The 25936-nt window shown below is 46.2% G+C and overlaps 1 protein-coding gene across 2 annotated transcripts in view; it reads left to right on the top strand.

Moving 5' to 3' along the window:
• The window catches only part of LOC144763194 (protein unc-93 homolog A-like), a 365245-nt gene that overhangs the window by 311922 nt on the left and 27387 nt on the right, over nt 1-25936 (top strand). For both annotated transcript variants that reach the window (XM_078648560.1, XM_078648559.1), the window contains one exon: nt 6603-6738. In XM_078648560.1, coding sequence (XP_078504686.1) covers nt 6603-6738 — 136 coding nt within the window. The remainder of the gene's footprint in view (nt 1-6602; nt 6739-25936) is intronic.

The following is a 25936-nucleotide window of genomic DNA, read 5'->3' as shown; positions in this document are numbered from 1 at the left end:
CTGCAAATGGCAATGGAACTGCGATTTATGAAGGCCAAAATCTGCCTGCAGCTTTTTAAAGGATTTAAGAGTGGTCCCCTGCATGATGTCTCCGAGCGTGGATATACCGATATCGTCCCATGTATGAAACCCCACTAGTGACGAGACAGGCTAAAGATACGTTCCATGCCAGAGCGGAGTGGCGCCGGTCAACGTACTCCACCAACCCATGGACCTAACCACCCACCTCCATGTCTGAATAATTATCCGGCAGGCCGGGGGAAACGCCTCCAGGGAAGAGCTACTGTATAAGAGATGGAGCAGTGGGGTACCCGCCATGGCTAACCGCTCCACGGCGTAGGCCGGAACTGTCTGGGAACCATACCACTACTCATTGACCACCAGGAGGTGCGAAGCCCAGTACTACGCGTGGATGTCTGCCGCCGCGATACCACCACAATACGTGGACTGTATACACGTTGCGAGCGCATGAAGCCCTTTCTCGCAGATTGGTCTGCTGTTCTCTTATTGCCAATATTAGCAGTTAAAGAGTAGAGGGCAGTGAAGAGGTGCAAATTGGGGATCCGGTGATGGAAAACTTCAATCGCCGGGGCCCAGTGTGGTTCTGAGAGGCTGTGATGAGGGCAATCTAGTGCTACTATAAATATCCGTTTCTTTGCGTGCTCAGGGTGAACAATCTGCTTAGGTCAGAAATGCGCCGAGACGCCTACGGGCAATTGTACGCGCTGTATAAATCTCAAAAATAAATAAATAAACAAATAAATGAGCCTAACCTGCAAGTCCCGACTTCCTCTTATTATTGGATTACTCTAATAGGATCAGTCAGTGGCATGATGGGGAATATCTGGCAGGCATAGAGAGTGCAAAGCAACCGTTGCTGCCTTTGAGTGTCCCTGCTATCATTGCTGCCACTCATTCCACTGTTTCCATCCCCATCCTCCCTTGCCTCACTTCTGATACTGTGAAGTGTCAACTGGTTTATCCCCGAACTGGACTTTAGACAGTTGTACCTGGCATTTTCCCTGACAAGAAAAGTTTATGGCATCTGCCTTCTAATAGAAATTCTGGTTCTCTGCTTGGCCCCCTTAAAGCAATCCCCCATAGAGCTGCCAGACTTATCTCTTGCACAAGAAAATTCAAACATATTCCTACAGCCCTTACTTCTTTAAATTTGCTCCCCAACAAAGCAAGGATGTTTTTCAAACTTGCATTCATCACATATGAATGAATGAATGAATGAAGGCAATCTTATATTGCGCAACTTAGCCCAAAAGGCATCAAGGCGCCTAACAAATGATGTAAAATGTAATATAAGCCGAATACCAGATTACAGATAGGCCTCTGTGAAAAACCATGTTTTTAATGCTTTCCGGAAGAGCATAACAGATGGTTGTACTATTAGTTCCAGGGGGAGGGTGTTCCACAACTTCGGGGCAAGAGAAGAAAAAGCCCTCCCTCCCCACCTGGCTCTACATACCCGGGGGACAGACATAAGATTCTTGTTGGAGGAGCAAAGAATTCTGCTGGGAGCGTAAGGGACCAGCAGCATTCTTATGCCTTCTGAGCTTGCTCCAAACAAGGCCCCATGGACAAGGCACAGGATCTTAAAGGAGATCCTAGCCTGAATCGGAAGCCAGTGCAAGCTCTTCCTAGCTAATGTGGCAGAGGAGAGACTGGGGACATCAAGGACAAATCTAGCAGCCGCATTTTGGACAATCTGCAAGCGCTGAATCAGGCCCTTATTAATGCCTAAATAGAGCGTATTGCAGTAGTCAAGTCTCGATGAGACCAGGGCCACCACGATCTGCTTTCGAGCTTCTGGGGAAAGGTAGTGAGTTATCTTTCTCAAGATCCTGATAACACCACAGCAGGTGGAAACGGTTCTGTTTACCTGCCGGTCCATAGAAAGCGAGGTGTCAATCAGCACGCCCAGATTCCGGGAGAATTTCGAGGGCAGCGGGCAAACTCCCAGGGATGGAGGCCGCCAGTCACTTGACCAAATATTCTGATCTCCTCCGAAGATCAGGACCTCGCTTTTCTCTCCGTTTAACTTCAGTGAATTCAAGATCATCCACTGTGAGACTGCCTCCATGCAGTTCCTGAAGTTAAGGGCGGAGGTACTCACCGAGTGGGAGAGGGAAACCATGATTTGAGTGTCGTCAGCATAAGACAACACCTCCAACCCGAAAGATATTACCAGCCTGGCAAGTGGGGCCACATAGATGTTAAAAGGTGTGGGGCTCAAGGCCGACCCCTGCGGGACCCCACACTGCACAGGTTTGGCGGGGGACAGGTACTCTCCCAACTTAACCTTCTGTTCCCTCTGATTAAGAAAGGAGGTCAGGAGGCTCAGCGCTGGGCCGCCCACTCCATCTCCCTAAGGTGAGTTACCAGAATTGAGGGAGACAGGGTGTCGAAAGCTGCTGTCAGATCGAGCAGGACCAGAAGAGTAGTCTGGCCCCTATCGCCCTTCGAGCGGATGTTATTTACGACCACCGTAAGCGCAGACTCGGTGCTATGGAACCTTCAAAAACCATGTTGGGAAGGATCCAACATGCCGGAGGTATCTAGAAAAGCAGTCAGATGTTCGTTAAGATGTACCTCAAGCATCTTTGCTGGGGCCGGCAACAAAGATATTGGGCGAAAATTCTTTAGTGTCTCAGGATCTAAAGTGGACTTTTTCAGCAGGGGCTTAACCACAGCCATTTTCCAAGAGGATGGAAAAACGCCTTCAGTGATTGCACAGTCCATCACCTCTAAAAGGTGAGGCAACAAGACTTCCCTACAGTCCTTAAGGATCTTAAGGGGACAGGGGTCCAGAGGGGATCCGGATTTGATTTTGTCCAAAAGCAGGTCCAGCTGCTGAGAGGGGAGAAGGGGGAAATTAAGCAGGCTACTATGGGGTTCATATAAGCCAATTCTGTTGAAAGCACCAAATAATCTTTCCCCCAAACTTCATATATCAGGTGGACAACAACAACTTAGAAGCACAGATGAGATGCCAACTGTGAAAAAATCGAGAACACTGAAGCAATTTCTTGCGGAAGAGTCCCAAGACTTTGGATGTCTATCCCAATAACTACCAGGATATTCCAATCTTATAATGGATTCAAAAAGGAAATAAAATAATTCATTTCAGACATCACCTGCATCCAGGATGAAATATTAATAGAACCAATTCCATACTTAATTGAAAATGCTACTTTTCAGACACTATTGCCATAATGGACTTGATAGTCTCAACTCTCACATGGTTCAGCCCCATCTTGAGGAATTACTACATAGCCTTCTGATGTACTTTACTTCTGGGTCCTTAGTCCTGCAGAATGTGTCTGGCTCAATTCAGAGTGTTCAATCCTCTATACTTTGCAGATCTACCTTCCCCTGGCTGTAAGATGTTTAAACGTTCAAAGATGAAATTGTAAAACCTCTTCATTTCTCTATCCTATTCCTTCTTCCTGCTTGGTCTCATAATAACCCCAACCTTCTGTGTACTGTATACAACACTGGCATATACAGGTCTGTTTCATGGTATTTAAAATTGCAAAATAAATACATTAACCTCATCCATGAACCCCCATCCTGTCATTCCTCTAGTCTCTTACCCCAAGCCCCTGATTTAGCATTTCCTTACCAAACAAGTGCATTTTCTGCTACCACCACATTACATTATATTGAAAGCTCTGAGAGGGTTCACGAAAATATATGTTCCTATTGACAGTCCTGTGTGTGGTGCTAGAGATGTGGTGAAACAGGTCTAACAAGAAGATGTGGTTTAACTAAGCCAATTAGATACTTAAAGTGGATGGTGAAAGAAAAAGGAAGCCCACTCCTGCTTAACAGGATGGAGATAGCTTTTGACTCAACATTACGCATGTGGGTCTAATAGAAAAGGTTGCACTCACAATATCATAGCCTGGTTTGGCAAGTGGAAAAGTTACTGTACTTTCAACGAATAGATATTGAAATCTACAGATGCCAAGAAATTGTTCTCCACTGTGTGAGGCACAGAATATTCTTGATGCTAAAGTTAAGCGAAATTGATGATGATAGTGTTGGGTAAACTGAGTCTCTGGCTCAGTTCTTCATGGTTTGTGTTGGAAATGGCCCTTTTTGCAGGGTTATCCCCAAACCTTTTTCTTCTTCCTTCTTTGCTTTTCCTGACCTATTGATGTTGGCTATAGGACTCTGGGTACTTTACCACTGCAGATCAGTGCTAATGTGCATATGCTCTCTGTGTAAATTGTTATTGTGATTGGTTATCCATGATTGGCTTATTTGGTTTACCAGTAGGTCCCTAGTAAAGTGAACTGAGTGTGCCAGGGCTGGTAATTCAAATGCTACTAGTGGGCTTGCAGTACTGATTGTGCCACCCACATGAGTAGCGCTGAAAAGAGGTCTCAGGCCTGCCACTGCAGTGCCTGTGTGCAGTTTGTTAACTGCCATGTCGACCTGGCCAGTGCACCCACTTGTCAGGCCTTACCCTTCCCTTTTCTTACACCTAGGACACCCCTATGGTAGGCCCAAGGTACCCCCCTGGGCAGGGTGCAGTGTATGTAGAAGGTAGGACATGTACTAGTGTGTGTAACATGTCCTGATAGTGAAATACTTCCAATTTAGTTTTTCACTATTGAAAGGCTATCTTGCCCATAGGTCGGAATGGGGAATGCTGTATACCATGTTTATCTGCATATCTTCCCATAGGAGCAAGATAGAAATTTGAAATCTGGTACCGCTGAACTCACAATTTAGTAACACATCTTTTAGGAAGGATGGTTTTTAAATTTTGTGTTTGAAAATAGTTTTTTTTAGAAAGTGGCTATTTTCTTGTTCAACCTTTCTGTGTGCCTCTGCCTGTTTGTGGATTGATTGTCTGGTTTGAGTGTGACAGGGGCTGGGGTGGCTCCAGGAGTCTGGGTGAATCAGCACTAGGCTGAATAGATTTATCTGCATTTGGAGTGGTGGGAAGAGTAGCACCTGGGCCTGAATAGGGCTATGCCTGCCTTCCACAAATTCTGGCTCCACCTCCTGTGGTGTGTCTGATGACCCTGGCCCACACTAACAAAGGAAGAAGTTGTGCACTGGCAGAGTGCACCCAGAACTGGTTTGGACTGGGTCCATGACCCCTCACACATAGAGGTATAAATATGAGGGCTGAAACCCCTGAAAGTTAGACTACTTTGTGATCAAGAGCAATCCCTGCCAAAGTGTCTGGGGTTGGCCGACAGTTTGCTGTTTCTACTGAGGAGAAGACTAAAGGACTTTGCTGTGTGCTGTGTCCCCTGCTTGAAGAAGGACTTTGCTGTGTGCTATGTCCATCTGAAGAAACGTCTCCAAGGGCCTGAGAAGAACTGGCCTCCTGTTTCTGAAGTCTCAGGCACAAAAGGACTTCACCCCCAGCTTCCCTGAAATTCCTTGCTGAGAGTTCCAGTCTGCCAGGAGGGCCTGTAACTGTGTGTGAGGCCTTTTTGCTGAAGGGCGCTGGAAGAGCAACGCAACGAGAGAAACATGACGCCACTGCAGCAGCCGCTGTCACATCATCGAGGAAGCATGTCACCACTGCTCGCCGTTGCATCACCGGAGAAGTGTGCCGCCACACAGAGGATGCCATTTCAACACAAAGAAGCGTGTCGCAGGGCCAAAGCATTGCTGAGAAAGCGTGCTGCTACTGATTGCCGCCGCAACACCAGAGAAGCATGTCGCCATCACCGAGGGTGTCGTCGCATCACCGGAGAAGCTTGTTGCAGGGCCTTTCGCGGCTGAGAAAACCACAGAGTTTGCCACACGGTCATCGAGGATGCATGCATCACCTCTACGTTGTCGCATCACAGTAAAGACGCCATTTTCTCGCATCGCACCGGATCGTTGCAACGCATCTAGGTGCCATCTTGTCGCATCGGAACTGGAGCGCAGGAAGGATCGACGGATCGCCTTCTCTGCAACCCTTTTGTTTCTTTTGCGTTACGCATCCCAGGTACTTCGTGAGTATAGTGTTGCATTTCATCATCCACAAGTTTATTTTTCTTCAAAAGAACAAAGATGAATACCAGATATACACTTATGCAGTCTGTCCTGGGCCATTACGTTCTCAATGGGTTTACAATCTCAGTTGTATGGTGCTGTAATATTATGGAATAAATATTGTGCCCTAAATATAATTTACAAAAATATCACCCTACTGGATTTAATAATAGACAATCTCTACTAATGATACTGCTTAAACAATATTTAGGACACATTATTTATTTCACATGGTATATTTAGCAAAAATATTCTGACTTGCAACCCTTCTATTTCAGTGCTCAGCTGATCACTTGTCCGATTAATGAACATCAATGCTGATATTGTTGAACTGTCTACAACCTTGTTCAGGAGATTTTGAGACATTGTTCCTCCCTTCCTCAACTGTGGGGAAAAAATAACATGGCGTCCCTTTGCTAAAAATAGTACTTGGATGTATTTCCACCATTCTATTTTGTCTTTAGTGTACATGCTCCTAATAATAAAATAGGTTTTGAGATAGCTTCTTAAAATGAATATTGTTTAAGAATTAGAATGAGTTACTCACGTGTTAAAATGTATGAATTTCTTTCCTTCTTTAGTACTATGTAACCTGTGCCCTTGGGATACAGTTTGTGGGATATGTCATGATCTGTTTTGGAGCCGGCAATGCCATTCTCTCAATGCTGGCTGGAAAGCTTTCCCAGTACACCGGCCGGATTGCCTTGTTTATTTTAGGTAACAATCTCCATGAGTGCAGCTGAATGACTGGATGATGATCGGGGTTGTCAACTTTGTTGGAAATAAAATGAGGACTTTAATTACTGCATGTGTTAGTGACACATTACTTTCAGCAACTTTCACTCCAAATTTACTCAATATAAGAATCCATGTACATGTGCACTTGCTTTTTCTAGGAAATATGGTTAAGATGACAAGCAAGCTGAGAGAGACAGGAGGCATGGTCTTGATAGGAGCTTTGACTAAGTTCCTATTCTGCCCGAACAGTGGGACCCACAAGAATAAAACCTCTTGTCCATAATGACATCCTTGTCTCACCTTTGGTAGCTTTGCTTGAAAAACCAGGCAAATCTCCAGAGAAATGCACATAAGGTTCATGTGTGACACAATCAAACATTTAATAAACAACTGGAAACATAAGCAAAGTTGTAGCAATAAGAAATAAATAAGGTTGAAAATGTTGCCCATCGTCTAAAACCAGGGGGTTGGGAGAAGAGAAGAGGGTGTGGGAGTGTTCCTAGGAATAAGAGCTTATGAATTTTTATAGAATGACATAGGAGGACTAAGGGAGAGGGGTAAGGATCAAGACGTGGAGGTTGATGGATGTAGTGTAGGTGCACTTGAGCAGCTTGCACATCCTGAGTGGAATTAAGGAAAATCTTGGTATCACTAAATAATACAAGCGGGGGGAGGAGAATAGATGGACGATCTCAGGTGGAAGAACACAAGAAATGCAGACAATCACAGGAGGTCGAAGATATCAGTTAGGGCTTGTGAGTCAGATGATGTCTGAAATGATACTATTTTAGATATTGTTGGAATGACAAAAGGATCGGTTGTGTCTTGAGGTTGGCTGATAGAGAATTGTGATTTAAGGTTGCAACTCCTGAGAAGGGGCATGAGTGGCGTCGAAGCTTGGAATCTGCCAGCAATAACCACAATTATGTCATTCTATATGTCAGGAATGAACACCATTTTGCTAGGGCCAATAAGGGCCTAATAGTAGAAGAGACAAGTGGCAACTGCCGTGATTTATTGCTTAGCTGGCCTGCCTAGGTCCTTGTTTCCTTTTCTCTTGGCTTAGGCAAGGCAGACTTCACAAATCAAATTAGATCGATCGATAGATATGTTTGCCCTGCAAGGGCTGTTTATACATATCCCTTTATACAGGTAAAGCTGTATGTTCTTTATTAACATGCATACTTCATAACAAAGGAGGGTAATGGTTCAAGTAAGCCTCCATCCACGGTAGCTGAGAAGATGGCCAGAGGAGATGTTTGAGCTTAACTATTAACTGCTTGAGTGGCAGTGTGAAAATGGTGGATGCACACTAATGTTTTTGGAAGCTAATTTATACAAGAAGGTACACATGGAGGTAGTATTTATCAGGCTAATGCAAAGCCATATGAAGAGATGCATAAGATCATAATGTAACACGTTTTTTAATAGCAGAACATGTGTGTTTTCTGGAAAAATAATGTAGAACTTTGTAAATTCACAAAATTGAAGTTTTTACTTTAATTCAGTTTCTGATGTAACATTTCCTATTGATCACTTCAGGACTGGTGATAGTGATTCCAGTCCTCTTTAAATAAGCTGTATGTGAGCCCCACAAGCAACATTCCTTATAATGCTTGCCTAGGACTCCTTATAGCATTGAGTACACTACAATACTTCCAAGACCTCTCAGATCTAGGCACCATCATGCTCCAGGAGCAGGCACTGCTACAGGATACTATCTTCCCACAGTAACCAAGTTTCCAGTCACACTGTTTATGGGACATAATTCCACAGTATTGGAAGAGGTCCAAGAATGTCTATATTGAGGTAGAAGTTAGGTCGACATGCCTAATGTTTTGCTCCCGGAAGCAAGGTGCAGAGTATTCCTTCTTCTCTCCTTTCCAGGCTACACATGGCAAGCAGTTCTTCATAACAGATTCTAACGTCCCTATAGTAGGTTGCCTCCCAGACCATCGTTTAGCATTATTTAATACAAAAGGATCTGAAACATTATCCTTAGTAGGTTTCTTTCATTAACCTTGATATACTTTCAGAAAAAGTATTTTTTATCAGTGAAGATATCTTTCAAAAATCCCCGCTTCCAGATTATTGATTTACAGACTTGTGCAATTAATAAACATTGCTACACTAGGACTCCTTTCATTTTTTTGTATTAAAAAAAAATTGTTAAATTGTGAATAAGCACCGACAAACATTTATATATACACAAACAAGTCATTATGTTGACATTTAATCTAAACATGTGAACAAGTAACAAACTCACAAAAAAAGTGGGACAAGTAAACCACAGTTTGTTGTGACAAAGTACATAAACTTAAATTACATATTCGCTAGTGACTGGCATCTTGTAGTGCAAAAACATAATGTATGACACATCTGTGACTTGTATCATTATTGCTTCATGATAGCACAAAGTACAAACATTGCTTTTAAAAACATTATCGTGTGCCATTTTTATTGTATACTGAGACCTAATAGCATTATGACGTCTAATGCTTTCGAGTATTGGTGTTATTTAGTGGTCCTGGTAAGGTCAGAGATTTTAATAGATAGTTTAAAGTAGTGCCCTTCCTTGGGCTTACTACTCTATGCCTGATGTGCACAGGCTAATGGTTCAACTGGTCTCTTGACCTTAGAGTAATATATACACCGACGCGTTTCGACCTTCTTTGTGTGGACCTCAGCGGTGTTTTGGTGGAAGGTCATCTTCAGGGCCAAGTGTTCTTAGTATGGACCCATTTATTCCTATTAAACTTGACCTGGCTACTGGTTTCGAGGCTAGCTCCTTCCTGGAGGGGAATCTTCCATGTTATGCTTAGGAGGGATAGACACCTCTTCTTTTCCTATTCTTGCCTTTCAAGTATTCAGGTGAACTCCTGGGATGGCCATTTTCTTAGTTTCTCCTGATGACACGCTTTCATCGCAGATTCTATCATACCATAGTAGTGCACTAACAAATTCCAATTGTATTCCATGCCTTATGTACCTGCAGTTTGATGCCTACCCTTACCTATGACACTTGTCTTATGGTTGTGAAAATCGCATATCCCACTTTCTAATGAATCCAAGATGGTGAAGCCCTCTCCTGCAAGACTAGAGGTCTTCTGGACCTTGAACCCAGTTGCTAATTCAAACTCTTTGCATAACAAGGGGCCTGATTTAGATCTCGGCAGACGGGTTGCTCTGTCACAATGGCGATGGATATTCTGTCCTCTGAAATATAAATCCCATAGGATAGAATTGGATTTATATTCCGTGGGCAGGATATACGTCACTGTTGTGACAGAGCAATCTGCCCACCAAGATCTAAATCAGGCACAAATAGATTCCTCATCTCCTTCCTAACAGGAAAGAGAGATGCCAGCCTCAGAGTACAGCAGCCCAGAGTCTGGGCACAGGGCAGCATTCAAAGTGAAGATTGTAAGCTTCATTTAGAATCTACCTGAGAGTTCCAGGCAAGGCGCACAACATCTCATCTACGTTGATTTTCTATTGAAATGACAATCCACCATAGAGGGGAAATGATTTATCCCTAAGTGTCATTTGCTGCATTAAAATTAATATAATGAACTTGTTAAACTGGTTTGACAAATTAACATATTTGAAATCTGATTTGGAATTCTGGGGTTTTGGCCCAAAACTCATAGTCAATCAATCAACCAATCAATCAGGGGTTTGTAAAGCGTGGCTACTCGTCCATATGGGTCACAAGGCGCTATGAGGTTCTGGGGGGTTCGTGGTCCATCTGGGCGTGGAGGTCTTGAAATCCTTTCTGAATTGGGTCAGCGACGGGGAAGGCCTGAGGTGGAGGGGCAGGATGTTCTAGGTCTTTGCAGCGAGGTAGGTGAAGGATCTTCCTCCGGTTCATACTTGTCACTAGGCCTTATAATTAATCATAGTCTTAAAACACAATTATAGCTAAAAATGCAGGAAATGGTCTGTCAGCTTTCTGTGTGGCACGTAAATATGAGACAAGACACATTTATCTGTGGAGGAAATGTATTTGTTGGTACATAGTGGCTAACTATGTGTGTATCTGGTATCCTAGCTGTTAGTTTTAGTTCTGATGGCACACTAATCTAGTGAATGTGCAGAGGCCAATGCCTGTTGTTCCCGATAATGTGAGGTTCAGGACCTGTCCTGTTACCAGGAGAGGTGCAACAAGTGCATGATTACAGTGAACTGAAAATTACTGTTCCTCACTTGGGTTTAGTACATAATGCAGTGGTGATAATATACCATGATTTGTGATCTCATATAATTGACAAGACCCTTTTATGTGTCTGGGAGAGTGTAGGCTACTAGCTCTCTTGTATAAAGTTTCACTGTTATGTGAGAACCAAGAATCTTGCACTGACATTTTGTATATGTTGAAATCAGCTTCCCTACACAGTAGACGCTTATTGTCTACATTCCTGTATCTGGAAGGTGGAGATCCAGACACTGAAGTGAGGAAGATGGAGACAGGATTACCTTTAGGAATTCTATAGAAACTTTGTTATCAAGGAGCTCCTTAATTCGTAGACAAGACGCATTAAGAAAGCCCAGGCTTATGGGCCACAGGGGGCGAAACACGTGTTGGCTGAGCCTCATAAAAGATTTTCTTGTCGTTATCATCTATGACCCTAAATAAACTCTGAGAAGTCAAGAGTTACTAACCTCTTTTTTTGACTGTCCGAAATTAATACGAAGACACAAAACGTGGATTTTACCGAACTCTTGTAAATACCACTACTTGTCCTGTTACTTTTCGACTATACATTTAGTGTAACCTGTTACAACAGTGACCTAAGTCAGTGGTTTCCAACATAGATCCAGAAGGGTGAGATATACGTACCAAATTTTCATCATAGCTACTGGGTATTACATACATTTAATTTACATTCTTCTTTATGTAAATGTACCTAATGGTTATAATTTGACAATTTGGCATTGAAACAACATCCACCGACCTTCATTGAGCACCCCATCTTAAATGATGGTGTGAATCAATATGCATTCTGTCAGTGTGTTTTAATGTGTGACTGGGGGGCAGATTTACATACTTAATGATACTAGCCGGGATGACCAAGACTATTATGGCCTATGTAAAGTTTCTCTACAGCCAGATCTTACTGTTTACATTTGCATTCAATTAAAGATAAACCTTTTTAAGGCATTGGTAATTTAAATATATACCATTGTAAAATAGTTGGCTGCTCACATCTAGTAAAGTTCAGCACCTAGCTTTACATGAGAATTATCGTAATTCTGACATATTTTACACATGTCTTCATATCACAGCTCAAACTTATTGCAGTGATTCCACATCTAGGCTTCATTAAAATAATAATGAGGAATTAATGTGCCACTTACTGCCCGTAGGGCTTGCAGATCATCCTGGCATTCTTAAATTCCCAGTTTTCACATTATGGTTTCACAGTATCTAATATTTATGTACATAAGCCTCTACTCACCCAAGAAGCTCCAATTTTTAGGACTCAAAAATATAGCTTATTTAGTATGTGGATCTAACCAGCTCCTCTGCCTGCCTCTTACTTCTAGGTCATGCAACCATACTGAAACAGTCATGAAATTTCCTATTTCGAGGAATTTACTGCACACAACAGAAGAGACCATCTACTTTACACTCACATCTGTGTATGCCTTTGAACTTGAACACGAATGATTTTAATTACATTTCGCATTGACTACTTTGGGACCATCATTCTCCAAACAACATGTCCTTCGGTAAGATGTCTTACCTTTTAATAAAAGGATACTGTAGTTTGTTCTCTAGAATAATAACAGCTGGAAGAGAACAGCTTCCGTTTGTTCATATAAAAATTGGGGTTCTCCTATTTTCTTATGTGATCTGACAGATCATGGACACAGCTGTCATAGGAGCACATCAGCAGCCTGAAGGGGGTAGAATAAATGGTGTGCTGATGAGAACAGGAATGCTTTTGATTTAATTTGAGAGGAGATAGCTGAGGGCCCTAACAAATATAGCGATGAACTAAACATATAGCACCCCTGGAGCCATATTAAACAATGTGGTCTATGGTGCAACAGGCCTGTGCACCTGTTGTTTTCAACCACATAGCACTTTGGTATTACAGAAGGTGCTGCAGATATGTGTGATCCTTTGTGTAAAATGTATCACGCAGGAGCATTCCCTCATCTGCATGTGGTGTGACCCCTAGCAAATGATGAAACCCTATGCTATTGCACCCACAATGTATTACTATGTATTACAGACATGGGTCCAAGGATAAAGAAACTGTCAGGAGATGCATTGATTGTGCGCCATATAGAATGTGGTCCACAGCCAGTGTGCCTTTCTGTAGGCACTTTTTGGGAGGGATTCACAGGGGTCCCAGGGACCCACAGGCATGCCCCTGCAGGCAGTTGCAGTAATTGAACTCGTCTGGAGAGGGGATCCCTGCCTCACTTTCAGCCTGTGGCTAATCTGCCTCAAGTTAAAGATGGAGGTGCATTTTCAAACTGTAGCTCTGTCTGTCACTAATGCGCTCTCCTCAGTGCAGGCACAAACTGCCACAGAGTTCACACGTGTTGAGGACAGCACGTTATTTAGAGTAATTGGCCATGCTGTCCTGGTTGGTGCTGGGTGCACAGAGTTAAGAAGCTGTGACCCAAACTGAGACAGTGAGTCTGATGTATAAATCAAATCACGGGCCTTTGTTAACATATTAAAGGATGTTTCAGCCTGGGGTGGGAAAAGGGAAGAAGAACTAAACGCAAACAGCAGCAGGGCTACTGGCAGTGAAGAGACGCCTCCTGTTGCAACCGGTATGAATGCAAGCTGGGGAGTCGGCAAGGTTGTGGTGCCCCTGGGCCTCCTCCCCCCCTCCCCCCCCCCCCCCAACGAGGGCCCTGATGTGGGATGACCTGGTAGGGCAGCCCACTTAAAATATTTTTTTTAAGTTGATGATGCTAGCTCCTGCAGGAAAATGGTGGGGACGGAGAGGCCCTCGGGCTCCCCCCGCTACTCCCAACAAACGTAATGGTCTGGGGTGCCCCAGATACATTTGAACAAATTGCCACAGTGGCCCTTGGACTCTCCCTTCAGCCCACAAAAAAAATAACAACAGAGGGTGCCCTGCGTGGAACCGGGACACAGAGAAACATAAAAAATGGAAACAATGTTAATAAATGAGTGACCAGAGCAGCCTATTTATTATGCATTGGTCCTCCCAATGAGAACCCCATAATGCCCAAGGCATTTTCAGATAACATAATTTTAGTGGTGACCCAGGAAGAGAAAAGAGCACCACCAAACTTTTTTTTAAATTAAGTCTCCTGGGTCAGTCAGTCAAAAGATTCTTTATGCAGCTAATTAAGCGTGGGCGTAAAATCCGTTTTGTTCGCGAAATTTGCCGATTTTTGGCAATTTGGCGGTCCGCGAATTCCGCGAATTTGCCCAAAAATCCGCAAATTCGCAAGCTGGCGGATTTTTTGCTTGGTCGCGCTTGAAAAATACAATCTAGCGCGCGCGGCGTTGACTTACCATGATTCTGCGTAGGAAGAGTTGTTTTCCTCCCTGTTTGCGTGTGTTTCGCCATTTTGGATCTTGCTGCGTGATCGCGCAAGAGTTTTTCGACCGCGAGTACGTCATCGCGGCCCGCCATCTTGCACAGCGAGAGTTTGACAACGCGAGTACGTCATAAGGGCCCGCGATCACGCATCGCGGGAGTAAACAATTGCGAACACGTAGCTGCGGCGCGCAGTTAACTTACGGCGGGAGATTTGAACAGGTCGCTTTCCCGAACTTGCAAAAATTGCAATTCTGCACAAGAAATCCACCGCAGGCGGCATAAAACTTCTGATAATGATGAATTTGATCAGAATAACTCCTCAGATTGACATTTGGCTGCACTTTTTTGTGCAAGGAGTCCATTTTTGGGTGGGTGGGAGGAAGGAAGTGCCCCAGAGTCTCCAACTTCCTGTTCCTGTCCAGCAGGCTCCTCCCAGTGCTTTGTCCATGTCCTGGTCACTTTTCATTTGGATCTGGAGCTGGAAGGATTACTTTTTGTGGCTGCTGCTGGATGTTTGTATCTGAGGACTTTTTGGACTTTGGAGTTTGGATCACTTTTGGATTTGAGATTTTACAAGTAAGTTGGTGTTGTTTGTTTGGCGCATTGCAGTTGCTGCAACTACAATTTTATATATTGTTGGGTAGCCACAGTATCCAGTAGGCCCAGGGTTAGTCATGGGCGCATGATACAACTGTTTCTGTGAGTTTTGTTGAACTTAAATCTCATTTATGTCATAGAATTGTAGCTCACTGTTATATGTGTTTTTTTATTTTTTATTTTGGGGTTGCCTGTAAAGCCTCACTAGCCAGTAGGCCCAGGGGTAGTGAGTGGTGCATGGACCAATTCTTTCTGTGGGGTGTCTTGAATTTAAACATCATTGAGGGCATGGATGGCACTTTTTGGGGGTGTTGTTGTGGCCTGGCCATGTGGGTGGGGGCCATTTTGACGCCTGGCCATGTTGCTGGGGGTGCAAGGGTCCATTTTGAAGCCAGGCAGTGTGCTCAGGCCTGCACCCAGTTTGCCTTGCTTTCACCCATTATGCACAGGGCTAGTCAGTGGTGCATGGACCAAGTCTTTCTGTGGGGTGTCTTGAATTTAAACATCGGTGAGGGCATGGATGGCATTGGATTGTGGTGTTTTTTGTGTGTTTTTCGACTTTTTGGGGTGGTGTTGGGGCTTGGCCATGTGGTTGGGGGCCATTTTGATGCCTGGTCCAGGCAGGGCCTGGCCATGCTGCTGGGGGTCAAGGGTCCATTTTGAAGTCAGGCAGTGTGCTCAGGCCTGAACCCAGTTTGTCTTGCTTTCACCCATAATGCCCAGGGGTAGTGAGTGGGGCATGGACCAAGTCTTTCTGTGGGGTGTCTTGAATTTAAACATCATTGAGGGCATATATGGCATTGGATTGTGGTGATTTATGTGTGTTTTTCGACTTTTGGGGGTGTTGTTGGGGCCTGGCCATGTGGGTGGGGGCCATTTTGAGGCCTGGTCCAGGGCCTGGCCATGTGGGTGGGGGTCTAGGGGCCATTTTGAGGCCAGGCAGTGTGCTCAGGCCTGCACCCAGTTTGCCCTGCTTAAACACATTATGCCCAGGGGTAGTGAGTCTTTCTGTGGGGTATCTTGAATTTAAACATCATTGAGGGCATGGATGGCATTGGATTGTGGTAATTTCTGTGTGTTTTTCGACTTTTTGGGGGTGTTGTTGTGGCCTGGCCATGTTGCTGGGGTCAAAGGTCCATTTTGAAGCCAGGCAGTGTGCTCAGGCCTGCACCAGTTTGCCTTGCTTTCACCCATTATGCCCAGGGGTAGTCAGTGGTGCATGGACCAAGTCTTTCTGTGGGGTGTCTTGAATTTAAACATCATTGAGGGCATGGATGGCATTGGATTGTGGTGATTTATGTGTGTTTTTCAACTTTTTGAGGTGGTGTTGGGGCCTGGCCATGTGGGTGGGGGCCATTTTGAGGCCTGGTCCTGGCAGGGCCTGGCCATGCTGCTGGGGGTTAAGGGTCCATTTTGAAGCCAGGCAGTGTGCTCAGGCCTGCACCCAGTTTGCCTTGCTTTCACCCATTAGACTCAGGGGTAGTGAGTGGTGCATGGACCAAGTCTTTCTGTGGGGTGTGTTGAATTTGAACATCTTTGAGGGCATCGATTGCATTGGATTGTGGTTATTTTTGTGTGTTTTTTAACTTTTTGGGGTGGTGTTGGGGCCCGGCCATGTGGATGGGGGCCATGTTTAGGCCTGGTCCAGGCAGGGCCTGGCCATGCTGCTGGGGGTCAAGGGTCCATTTTGAAGCCAGGCAGTGTGCTCATGGCCTGCACCCATTTTGCCTTGCTTTCACCCATTATGCCCAGGGGTAGTCAGTGGTGCATGGACCAAGTCTTTCTGTGGAGTGTCTTGAATTTAAACATCATTGAGGGCATGGATGGCATTGGATTGTGGTGATTTCTGTGTGTTTTTTGACTTTTCGGGGTGGTGTTGGGGCCTGGCCATGTGGGTGGGGGGCATTTTGAGGCCTGGTCCAGGCAGGGCCTGGCCATGCTGCTGGGGGTCAAGGGTCCACTTTGAAGCCAGGCAGTGTGCTCAGGCCTGCACCCAGTTTGCCTTGCTTTCACCCATTATGCCCAGGGGTAGTGAGTGGTGCATGGACCAAGTCTTTCTGTGGGGTGTCTTGAATTTAAACATAATTGAGGGCATGGATGGCATTGGATTATGGTGATTTCTGTGTGTTTTTCAACTTTTTGGGGTGGTGTTGGGGCCTGGCCAAGTGGATGGGGGCCATTTTGAGGCCTGGTCCAGGCAGGGCCTGGCCATGCTGCTGGGGGGTCAAGGGTCCTTTTTGAAGCCAGGCAGTGTGCTCAGGCCTGCACCCAGTTTGCCTTGCTTTCACCTATTATGCCCAGGGGTAGTCAGTGGTGCATGGGCCACGTCTTTCTGTGGGGTGTCTTGAATTTAAACATCATTGAGGCCATGGATGGCATTGGATTGTGGTGATTTTTGTGTGTTTTTTGACTTTTCGGGGTGGTGTTGGGGCCTGGCCATGTGGGTGGGGGGCATTTTGAGGCCTGGTCCAGGCAGGGCCTGGCCATGCTGCTGGGGGTCAAGGGTCCACTTTGAAGCCAGGCAGTGTGCTCAGGCCTGCACCCAGTTTGCCTTGCTTTCACCCATTATGCCCAGGGGTAGTGAGTGGTGCATGGACCAAGTCTTTCTGTGGGGTGTCTTGAATTTAGAAGTAGAAGTTAGGAGGGGCACAGCGGGTGTAGATTGATTTTACTGAGTCTGTTATAAGATTGTTTCAGTTTCGTGTGCGCTCTAGGGTCGCGTTTCCGTCTAAACGCGTGCTAGATACTGAAAAGTAGTGTAGGCATCGTAATGCAGCTACATCCCCAATGGAGGCACTACGTTTAGAGTTCAACACTGTGATTCAAAGAAAGTTCAATTTCTGTTGTTGCTTGATTTTAATAGTTGATAGTTTCAGTACAATTTTCTCCATAGATATTCACATCATATCTTTTTCGAGTTCAGTACATGGCGATAAGGTGAAATGAACATCTCCAATGCATTTCGGGGCGGTGGCCCTTTGTCAAGGAGCGCTGTGGGGAAGACGAGAGAGCTGTGAGTACGGGGTATGGAGTGAGTTGTGCGTTAAGTTTAGGGAAGTGCCGATCAATAGTGCAGATGGTAAAACCTCTGGGAGAGTGAGGGATGTGTGGCGGGTTACGTCAGCGCGTGACGAGTTCGAGGAAAGGTGAAGGGAAGGTGCGCTTGGTCCCTACATCGCGGGGTAAAAGGATGTAACTTACTTCGTATCGCGGGTGGAAAACCTCGAGCGTTGCTGTTAAGCTTACGGGCTGGTTGCATAGGATGAGTGTCGCGCGTAGGGGAGTTTAAGAAAGGGCGCGTGCAAGCGTTAAAGGAAGGACTAAAGGGAACATGGGTTGGGAAGTGAAAGCTAATGTGGGGGCCATATTGGAAGGGTGAATGCGCAGCAAAGTGCAATGCATGACAGATTCAAATCGAATCAAACAATACAATAAATCAAAAATCTATGCAATAGAAGGTATGTACAATTAAAGATAACAACTCAGTTCGGTCCGGTCGTTAAGACCGTTCGGTTTGAGCGACTGTAGACGGTAAATCCATTGTAATTCTCTTTGGAGCAAAAGTTTTCGTGTGTCAGTTCCTTCTTTTTTAGAGATGGTTTCAAGGATGATGAATCGAAGTTGTGCAATGGAATGTTTGGCTTCAGCAAAATGGGATGCCACGTTGGATTTCTCATGTTTGAGCCTGATGTTTGATTTGTGCTCATTTAATCGTATTTTCATTTTACGTTCGGTTTTACCGACGTATAACTTACCGCACGGACATTTTAATGCGTATATGAGGTGTGAGGTGTCACATGTGGCATTGACATGTAGTCTGATCGGATTGCCCTTCATGGGATGTCTGATGATGTTTCCTTTTATGATGGAATTGCAGTGACTGCAGTTCAGACACGGTAAGGTACCTTTGTATTGGATAGGATTTCCTGTATGTTTTTGTTTCTTGAATAAGCAAACAAAGGAGGTTGCTTGAACATATCACGAAAATCTGGATCCACTTGTAAAATGGACCAGTGCTTGAGAATGATTTTTTTGTAGGTGGTGCTGGATGGATTTTGTTCACTCTGGATTGTGCCTCGGTAGGGCATGTGTTTTTTCAGCTTCCATCAAGGAGCGCTGAAAAAACACATGCCCTACTCACAAATGTTACGCGTCAAACGCATAGTATCCAATGAAAACACAGCGGAACTACGGATACAAGAAACATACGATCGCTTCTCGGAGCGAGGGTACCCAGCAACCATCTTGACCGAGGCACAATCCAGAGTGAACAAAATCGCCAGAGATACTGCTCTTACCAAACAGTCCAAAAAAAACGATCAACGCATTGTGTTGGTGTCCAAATTTTCAACATCCAGCACCACCTACAAAAAAATCATTCTCAAGCACTGGTCCATTTTACAAGTGGATCCAGATTTTCGTGATATGTTCAAGCAACCTCCTTTGTTTGCTTATTCAAGAAACAAAAACATACAGGAAATCCTATCCAATCCCACTTCGAAGCCTAAGACATACAAAGGTACCTTACCGTGTCTGAACTGCAGTCACTGCAATTCCATCATAAAAGGAAACATCATCAGACATCCCATGAAGGGCAATCCGATCAGACTACATGTCAATGCCACATGTGACACCTCACACCTCATATACGCATTAAAATGTCCGTGCGGTAAGTTATACGTCGGTAAAACCGAACGTAAAATGAAAATACGATTAAATGAGCACAAATCAAACATCAGGCTCAAACATGAGAAATCCAACGTGGCATCCCATTTTGCTGAAGCCAAACATTCCATTGCACAACTTCGATTCATCATCCTTGAAACCATCTCTAAAAAAGAAGGAACTGACACACGAAAACTTTTGCTCCAAAGAGTATTACAATGGATTTACCGTCTACAGTCGCTCAAACCGAACGGTCTTAACGACCGGACCGAACTGAGTTGTTATCTTTAATTGTACATACCTTCTATTGCATAGATTTTTGATTTATTGTATTGTTTGATTCGATTTGAATCTGTCATGCATTGCACTTTGCTGCGCATTCACCCTTCCAATATGGCCCCCACATTAGCTTTCACTTCCCAACCCATGTTCCCTTTAGTCCTTCCTTTAACGCTTGCACGCGCCCTTTCTTAAACTCCCCTACGCGCGACACTCATCCTATGCAACCAGCCCGTAAGCTTAACAGCAACGCTCGAGGTTTTCCACCCGCGATACGAAGTAAGTTACATCCTTTTACCCCGCGATGTAGGGACCAAGCGCACCTTCCCTTCACCTTTCCTCGAACTCGTCACGCGCTGACGTAACCCGCCACACATCCCTCACTCTCCCAGAGGTTTTACCATCTGCACTATTGATCGGCACTTCCCTAAACTTAACGCACAACTCACTCCATACCCCGTACTCACAGCTCTCTCGTCTTCCCCACAGCGCTCCTTGACAAAGGGCCACCGCCCCGAAATGCATTGGAGATGTTCATTTCACCTTATCGCCATGTACTGAACTCGAAAAAGATATGATGTGAATATCTATGGAGAAAATTGTACTGAAACTATCAACTATTAAAATCAAGCAACAACAGAAATTGAACTTTCTTTGAATCACAGTGTTGAACTCTAAACGTAGTGCCTCCATTGGGGATGTAGCTGCATTACGATGCCTACACTACTTTTCAGTGTCTTGAATTTAAACATAATTGAGGGCATGGATGGCATTGGATTATGGTGATTTCTGTGTGTTTTTCAACTTTTTGGGGTGGTGTTGGGGCCTGGCCAAGTGGATGGGGGCCATTTTGAGGCCTGGTCCAGGCAGGGCCTGGCCATGCTGCTGGGGGGTCAAGGGTCCTTTTTGAAGCCAGGCAGTGTGCTCAGGCCTGCACCCAGTTTGCCTTGCTTTCACCTATTATGCCCAGGGGTAGTCAGTGGTGCATGGACCAAGTCTTTCTGTGGGGTGTCTTGAATTTAAACATCATTGAGGCCATGGATGGCATTGGATTGTGGTGATTTCTGTCGGTTTTTCGACTTTTTGGGGTGGTGTTGGGTCATGGCCATGTGGGTCGGGGCCATCTTGAGGCCTGGTCCAGGGCCTGGCCATGTGGGTGGGGGTCTAGGGGCCATTTTGAAGCCAGGCAGTGTGCTCAGGCCTGCACCCAGTTTGCTTTGCTTTCACCCATTATGCCCAGGGGTAGTGAGTGGTGCCTGCACCAAGTCTTTCTGTGGGGTGTCTTGAATTTAAACATCATTGAGGGCATGGATGGCATTGGATTGTGGTGATTTCTGTGTGTTTTTTAATTTTTTGTGGTGGTGTTCGGGCCTGGCCATGTGGGTGGGGCGATTTTGAGGCCTGGTCCAGGCAGGGCCTGGCCATGCTGCAGGGGGTTAAGGGTCCATTTTGAAGCCAGGCAGTGTGCTCAGGCCTGCACCCAGTTTGCCTTGCTTTCACCCATTAGGCTCAGGGGTAGTGAGTGGTGCATGGACCAAGTCTTTCTGTGGGGTGTCTTGAATTTGAACATCATTGAGGGCATGGATGGCATTTGATTGTGGTTATTTTTGTGTGTTTTGTGACTATTTGGGGTGTTGTTGGGGCCCGGCCATGAGGATGGGGGCCATTTTGAGGCCTGATCCAGGCAGGGCCTGGCCATGCTGCTGGGGGTCAAGGGTCCATTTTGGAACTAGGCAAAGTGCTCAGGCCTGCACCCAGTTTGCCTTGCTTTGACCCATTATGCCCAGGGGTAGTCAGTGATGCATTGACCAAGTCTTTCTGTGGGGTGTCTTGAATTTAAACATCATTGTGGGCATGGATGGCATTGGATTGTGGTGATTTCTGTGTGTTTTTGAACTTTTTGGGGTGGTGTTCGGGCCTGGCCATGTGGGTGGGGCCATTTTGAGGCCTGGTCCAGGCAGGGCCTGGCCATGCTGCTGGGGGTTAAGGGTCCATTTTGAAGCCAGGCAGTGTGCTCAGGCCTGCACCCAGTTTGCCTTGCTTTAACCCATTAGGCCCAGGGGAAGTGAGTGGTGCATGGACCAAGTCTTTCTGTGGGGTGTCTTGAATTTGAACATCATTGAGGGCATATATGGCATTGGATTGTGGTGATTTATGTGTGTTTTTCGACTTTTGGGGGTGTTGTTGGGGCCTGGCCATGTGGGTGGAGGCCATTTTGAGACCTGGTCCAGGGCCTGGCCATGTGGGTGGGGGTCTAGGGGCCATTTCAAAGCCAGGCAGTGTGCTCAGGCCTGCACCCAGTTTGCCTTGCTTTCACCCATTATGTCCAGGGGTAGTGAGTGGTGCATGCACCAAGTCTTTCTGTGGGGTGTCTTGAATTTAAGCATCATTGAGGGCATGGATGGCATTGGATTGTGGTGATTTGTGTGTGTTTTTCAACTTTTTGGGGGTGTTGTTGTGGCCTGGCCATGTGGGTGGGGCTGTTTTGAGGCCTGGTCCAGGCAGGGCTTGGCCATATTGCTGGGGGTCAAGGGTCCATTTTTAAGCCAGGCAGTGTGCTAAGGCCTGCACCCAGTGTGCCTTGCTTTCACCCATTATGCCCAGGAGTAGTCAGTGGTGCATGGAACAAGTCTTTCTGTGGGGTGTCTTGAATTTAAACATCATTGAGGGCATGGATGGCATTGGATTGTGGTGATTTTTGTGTGTTTTTCAACTTTGTGTGATTGTGTTGGGGCCTGGCCAAGTGGATGGGGGCCATTTTGAGGCCTGGTCCAGGCAAGGCCTGGCCATGCTGCTGGGGGTTAAGGGTCCATTTTGAAGCCAGGCAGTGTGCTCAGGCCTGCACCCAGTTTGCCTTGCTTTCACCCATTAGACCCAGGGGTAGTGAGTGGTGCATGGACCAAGTCTTTCTGTGGGGTGTCTTGAATTTGAACATCATTAAGGGCATGGATTGCATTGGATTGTGGTTATTTTTGTGTGTTTTTTTACTTTTTGGGGTGGTGTTGGGGCCCGGCCATGTGGATGGGGGCCATCTTGAGGCCTGGTCCAGGCAGGGCCTGGCCATGCTGCTGGGGGTCAAGGGTCCATTTTGAAGCCAGGCAGTGTGCTCAGGCCTGCACCCAGTTTGCCTTGCTTTCACCCATTATGCCCAGGGGTAGTCAGTGGTGCATGGACCAAGTCTTTCTGTGGGGTGTCTTGAATTTAAACATCATTGAGGCCATGGATGGCATTGGATTGTGGTGATTTTTGTGTGTTTTTCGACTTTTTGGGTTGGTGTTGGGGCATGGCCATGTGGGTGGGGGCCATTTTGAGGCCTGGTCCAGGGCCTGGCCATGTGGGTGCGGGTCTAGGGGCCATTTTGAAGCCAGGCAGTGTGCTCAGGCCTGCACCCAGTTTGCCTTGCTTTCACCCATTATGCCGAGGGGTAGTGAGTGGTGCCTGCACCAAGTCTTTCTGTGGGGTGTCTTGAATTTAAACATCATTGAGGGCATGGATGGCATTGGATTGTGGTGATATCTGTGTGTTTTTTGACTTTTTGGGGGTGTTGTTGTGGCCTGGCCATGTGGGTGGTGTCCATTTTGAGGCCTGGTCCAGGCAGGGCCTGGCCATGTTGCTGAGGGTCAAGGGTCCATTTTGAAGCCAGGCAAAGTGCTCAGGCCTGCACCCAGTTTGCCTTGCTTTGACCCATTATGCCCAGGGGTAGTCAGTGATGCATTGACCAAGTCTTTCTGTGGGGTGTCTTGAATTTAAACATCATTGAGGGCATGGATGGCATTGGATTGTGGTGATTTCTGTGTGTTTTTTAACTTTTTGGGGTGGTGTTCGGGCCTGGCCATGTGGGTGGGGCCATTTTGAGGCCTGGTCCAGGCAGGGCCTGGCCATGCTGCTGGGGGTTAAGGGTCCATTATGTAGCCAGGCAGTGCGCTCAGGCCTGCACCTGGTTTGCCTTGCTTTCACCCATTAGGCCCAGGGGTAGTGAGTGGTGCATGGACCAAGTCTTTCTGTGGGGTGTCTTGAATTTAAAAATCATTGAGGGCATGGATGGCATTGAATTGTGGTGATTTCTGTGTGTTTTTCAACTTTGTGGGGTTGTGTTGGGGCCTGGCCAAGTGGATGTGGGCCATTTTGAGGCCTGGCCATGCTGCTGGGGGTCAAGGGTCCATTTTGAAGCCAGGCACCCATTATGCCCAGGGGTAGTCAGTGGTGCATGGACCAAGTCTTTCTGTGGGGTGTCTTGAATTTAAACATCATTGAGGGCATGAATGGCATTGGATTGTGATGATTTGTGTATGTTTTTCGACTTTTGGGGGTGTTGTTGGGGCCTGGCCATGTGGGTGGGAGCCATTTTGAGGCGTGGTCCAGGGCCTGGCCATGTGGGTGGGGGTCTAGGGGCCATTTTGAAGCCAGGCAGTGTGCAGAGGCCTGCACCCAGTTTGCCTTGCTTTCACCCATTATGCCCAGGGGTAGTGAGTGGTGCATGCACCAAGTCTTTCTGTGGGGTGTCTTGAATTTAAACATCATTGAGGGCATGGATGGCATTGGATTGTGGTGAATCCTGTGCGTTTGTCGACTTTTTGGGGGTGTTGTTGTGGCCTGGCCATGTGGGTGGGGGCCATTTTGAGGCCTGGTCCAGGCAGGGCCTCGCCATGTTGCTGGGGGTCAAGGGTCCATTTTGAAGCCAGGCAGTGTGCTCAGGCCTACACCCAGTTTGCCTTGCTTTCACCCATTATGCCCAGGGGTAGTCAGTGGTGCATGGAGCAAGTCTTTCTGTGCGGTGTCATGAATTTAAACACCATTGAGGGCATGGATGGCATTGGATTGTGGTGATTTCTGTGTGTTTTTCAACTTTTTGGGGTGTTGTTGTGGCCTGGCCATGTGGCTGTGGGCCATTTTGAGGCCTGGTCCAGGCAGGGCCTGGCCATGTTGCTGGGGTTCAAGGGTCAATTTTGAAGCCAGGCAGTGTGCTTTGTGCCATAGGCCTGCACCCAGTAGGCCTTGCTTTCATCCATTATGCCCAGGGGTACTCAGTGGTGCATGAAACAACCCTCTCTGTGTGGTCTCTCTTCTATTAATGTAAACATCCATTTTTTATTAGAAATTAATTAGCAATTTTTATTTTTGGTCTTTCCATTTTGGGGTGTGTTGTAATAATAAGTGCCTAGTTGCAAACTATTAATTGAAGCACGACATATGCAACATTTATTTAACTGATGTTCCTCTGGCTTCGTTTGCTTTTAGGTGCACAAAGACGAATCAGCCTCATCGTTCATCATCAGTGCCAGGAAGAAGTCCTGCTGCGGTGTGTGCAGCACAAGGTCACGTGTGGCCACAGACAACTTAGCAACTCGTGCAACTGCGGCCTGCTGTTCTGACATCTGAAGAAGATGGCCCCAAAAAAAGGTGCCCGTAGCTCCTCTAGCAAGAAAGTTGCCAGTAAGGTGGAGCAGAAGAAGCAAGTGGCGCCACTTACCAAGGAGACTGGTGTGCCGACCGGCACATTTTTGGGGGAAAAAAAACTACGCCTGCAGCAGCGAGGTCTGCCGGGGACTAAGCTGGGAGCAGCACCTCCGCTTCATTGAGCTTAGTGCCACCACCACGCCAAGTTAGGTCCAGGTCCATGAGTGCTGCAGAGGCAACCACTTTACTTGTTCAATCACCATCGACGAGTGATGTTGGCTCATCGCAAGAAAGTAGCATCCAATCAACACAGGTTGTAACTCATCTGACGAGTGTTCAACAACCACAGCCGCAACAACAACCACAGGTGCAGCAAGTAGAAGCCCAAGTACATGCGCAAGGAGAGGCGCAAAGAGAGGCGCAAGGAGAGGTGTATGGAGAGGCGCAACTAGAGGCGCATGGAGCGGCACAAGTTCCCACAATGCTTGTTCCTCCAGAAGTCGGGGCACATCAGGAAATCGACATTCAAGCCAAGGTATCATCTGAGTAAGCCACTCCTCCTGATGATTCATTGTCTTCCAGATCCCCAGCAAGAAAAAGATCAAGGAGAGATACTACAAGTTCTTCTTCAAGCCCCCTTCTTTCTGATGACCTTGATGTCGACTGGAACCCACCACCAAATACAACAATGCATTCTG

The sequence above is a fragment of the Lissotriton helveticus genome, chromosome 6, assembly GCF_964261635.1.
Source record: "Lissotriton helveticus chromosome 6, aLisHel1.1, whole genome shotgun sequence".
NCBI lineage: Eukaryota > Metazoa > Chordata > Amphibia > Caudata > Salamandridae > Lissotriton > Lissotriton helveticus.
The sequence above is the reverse complement of the archived record's forward strand: the minus strand, read 5'-3'. Positions and strand labels throughout refer to the sequence as shown.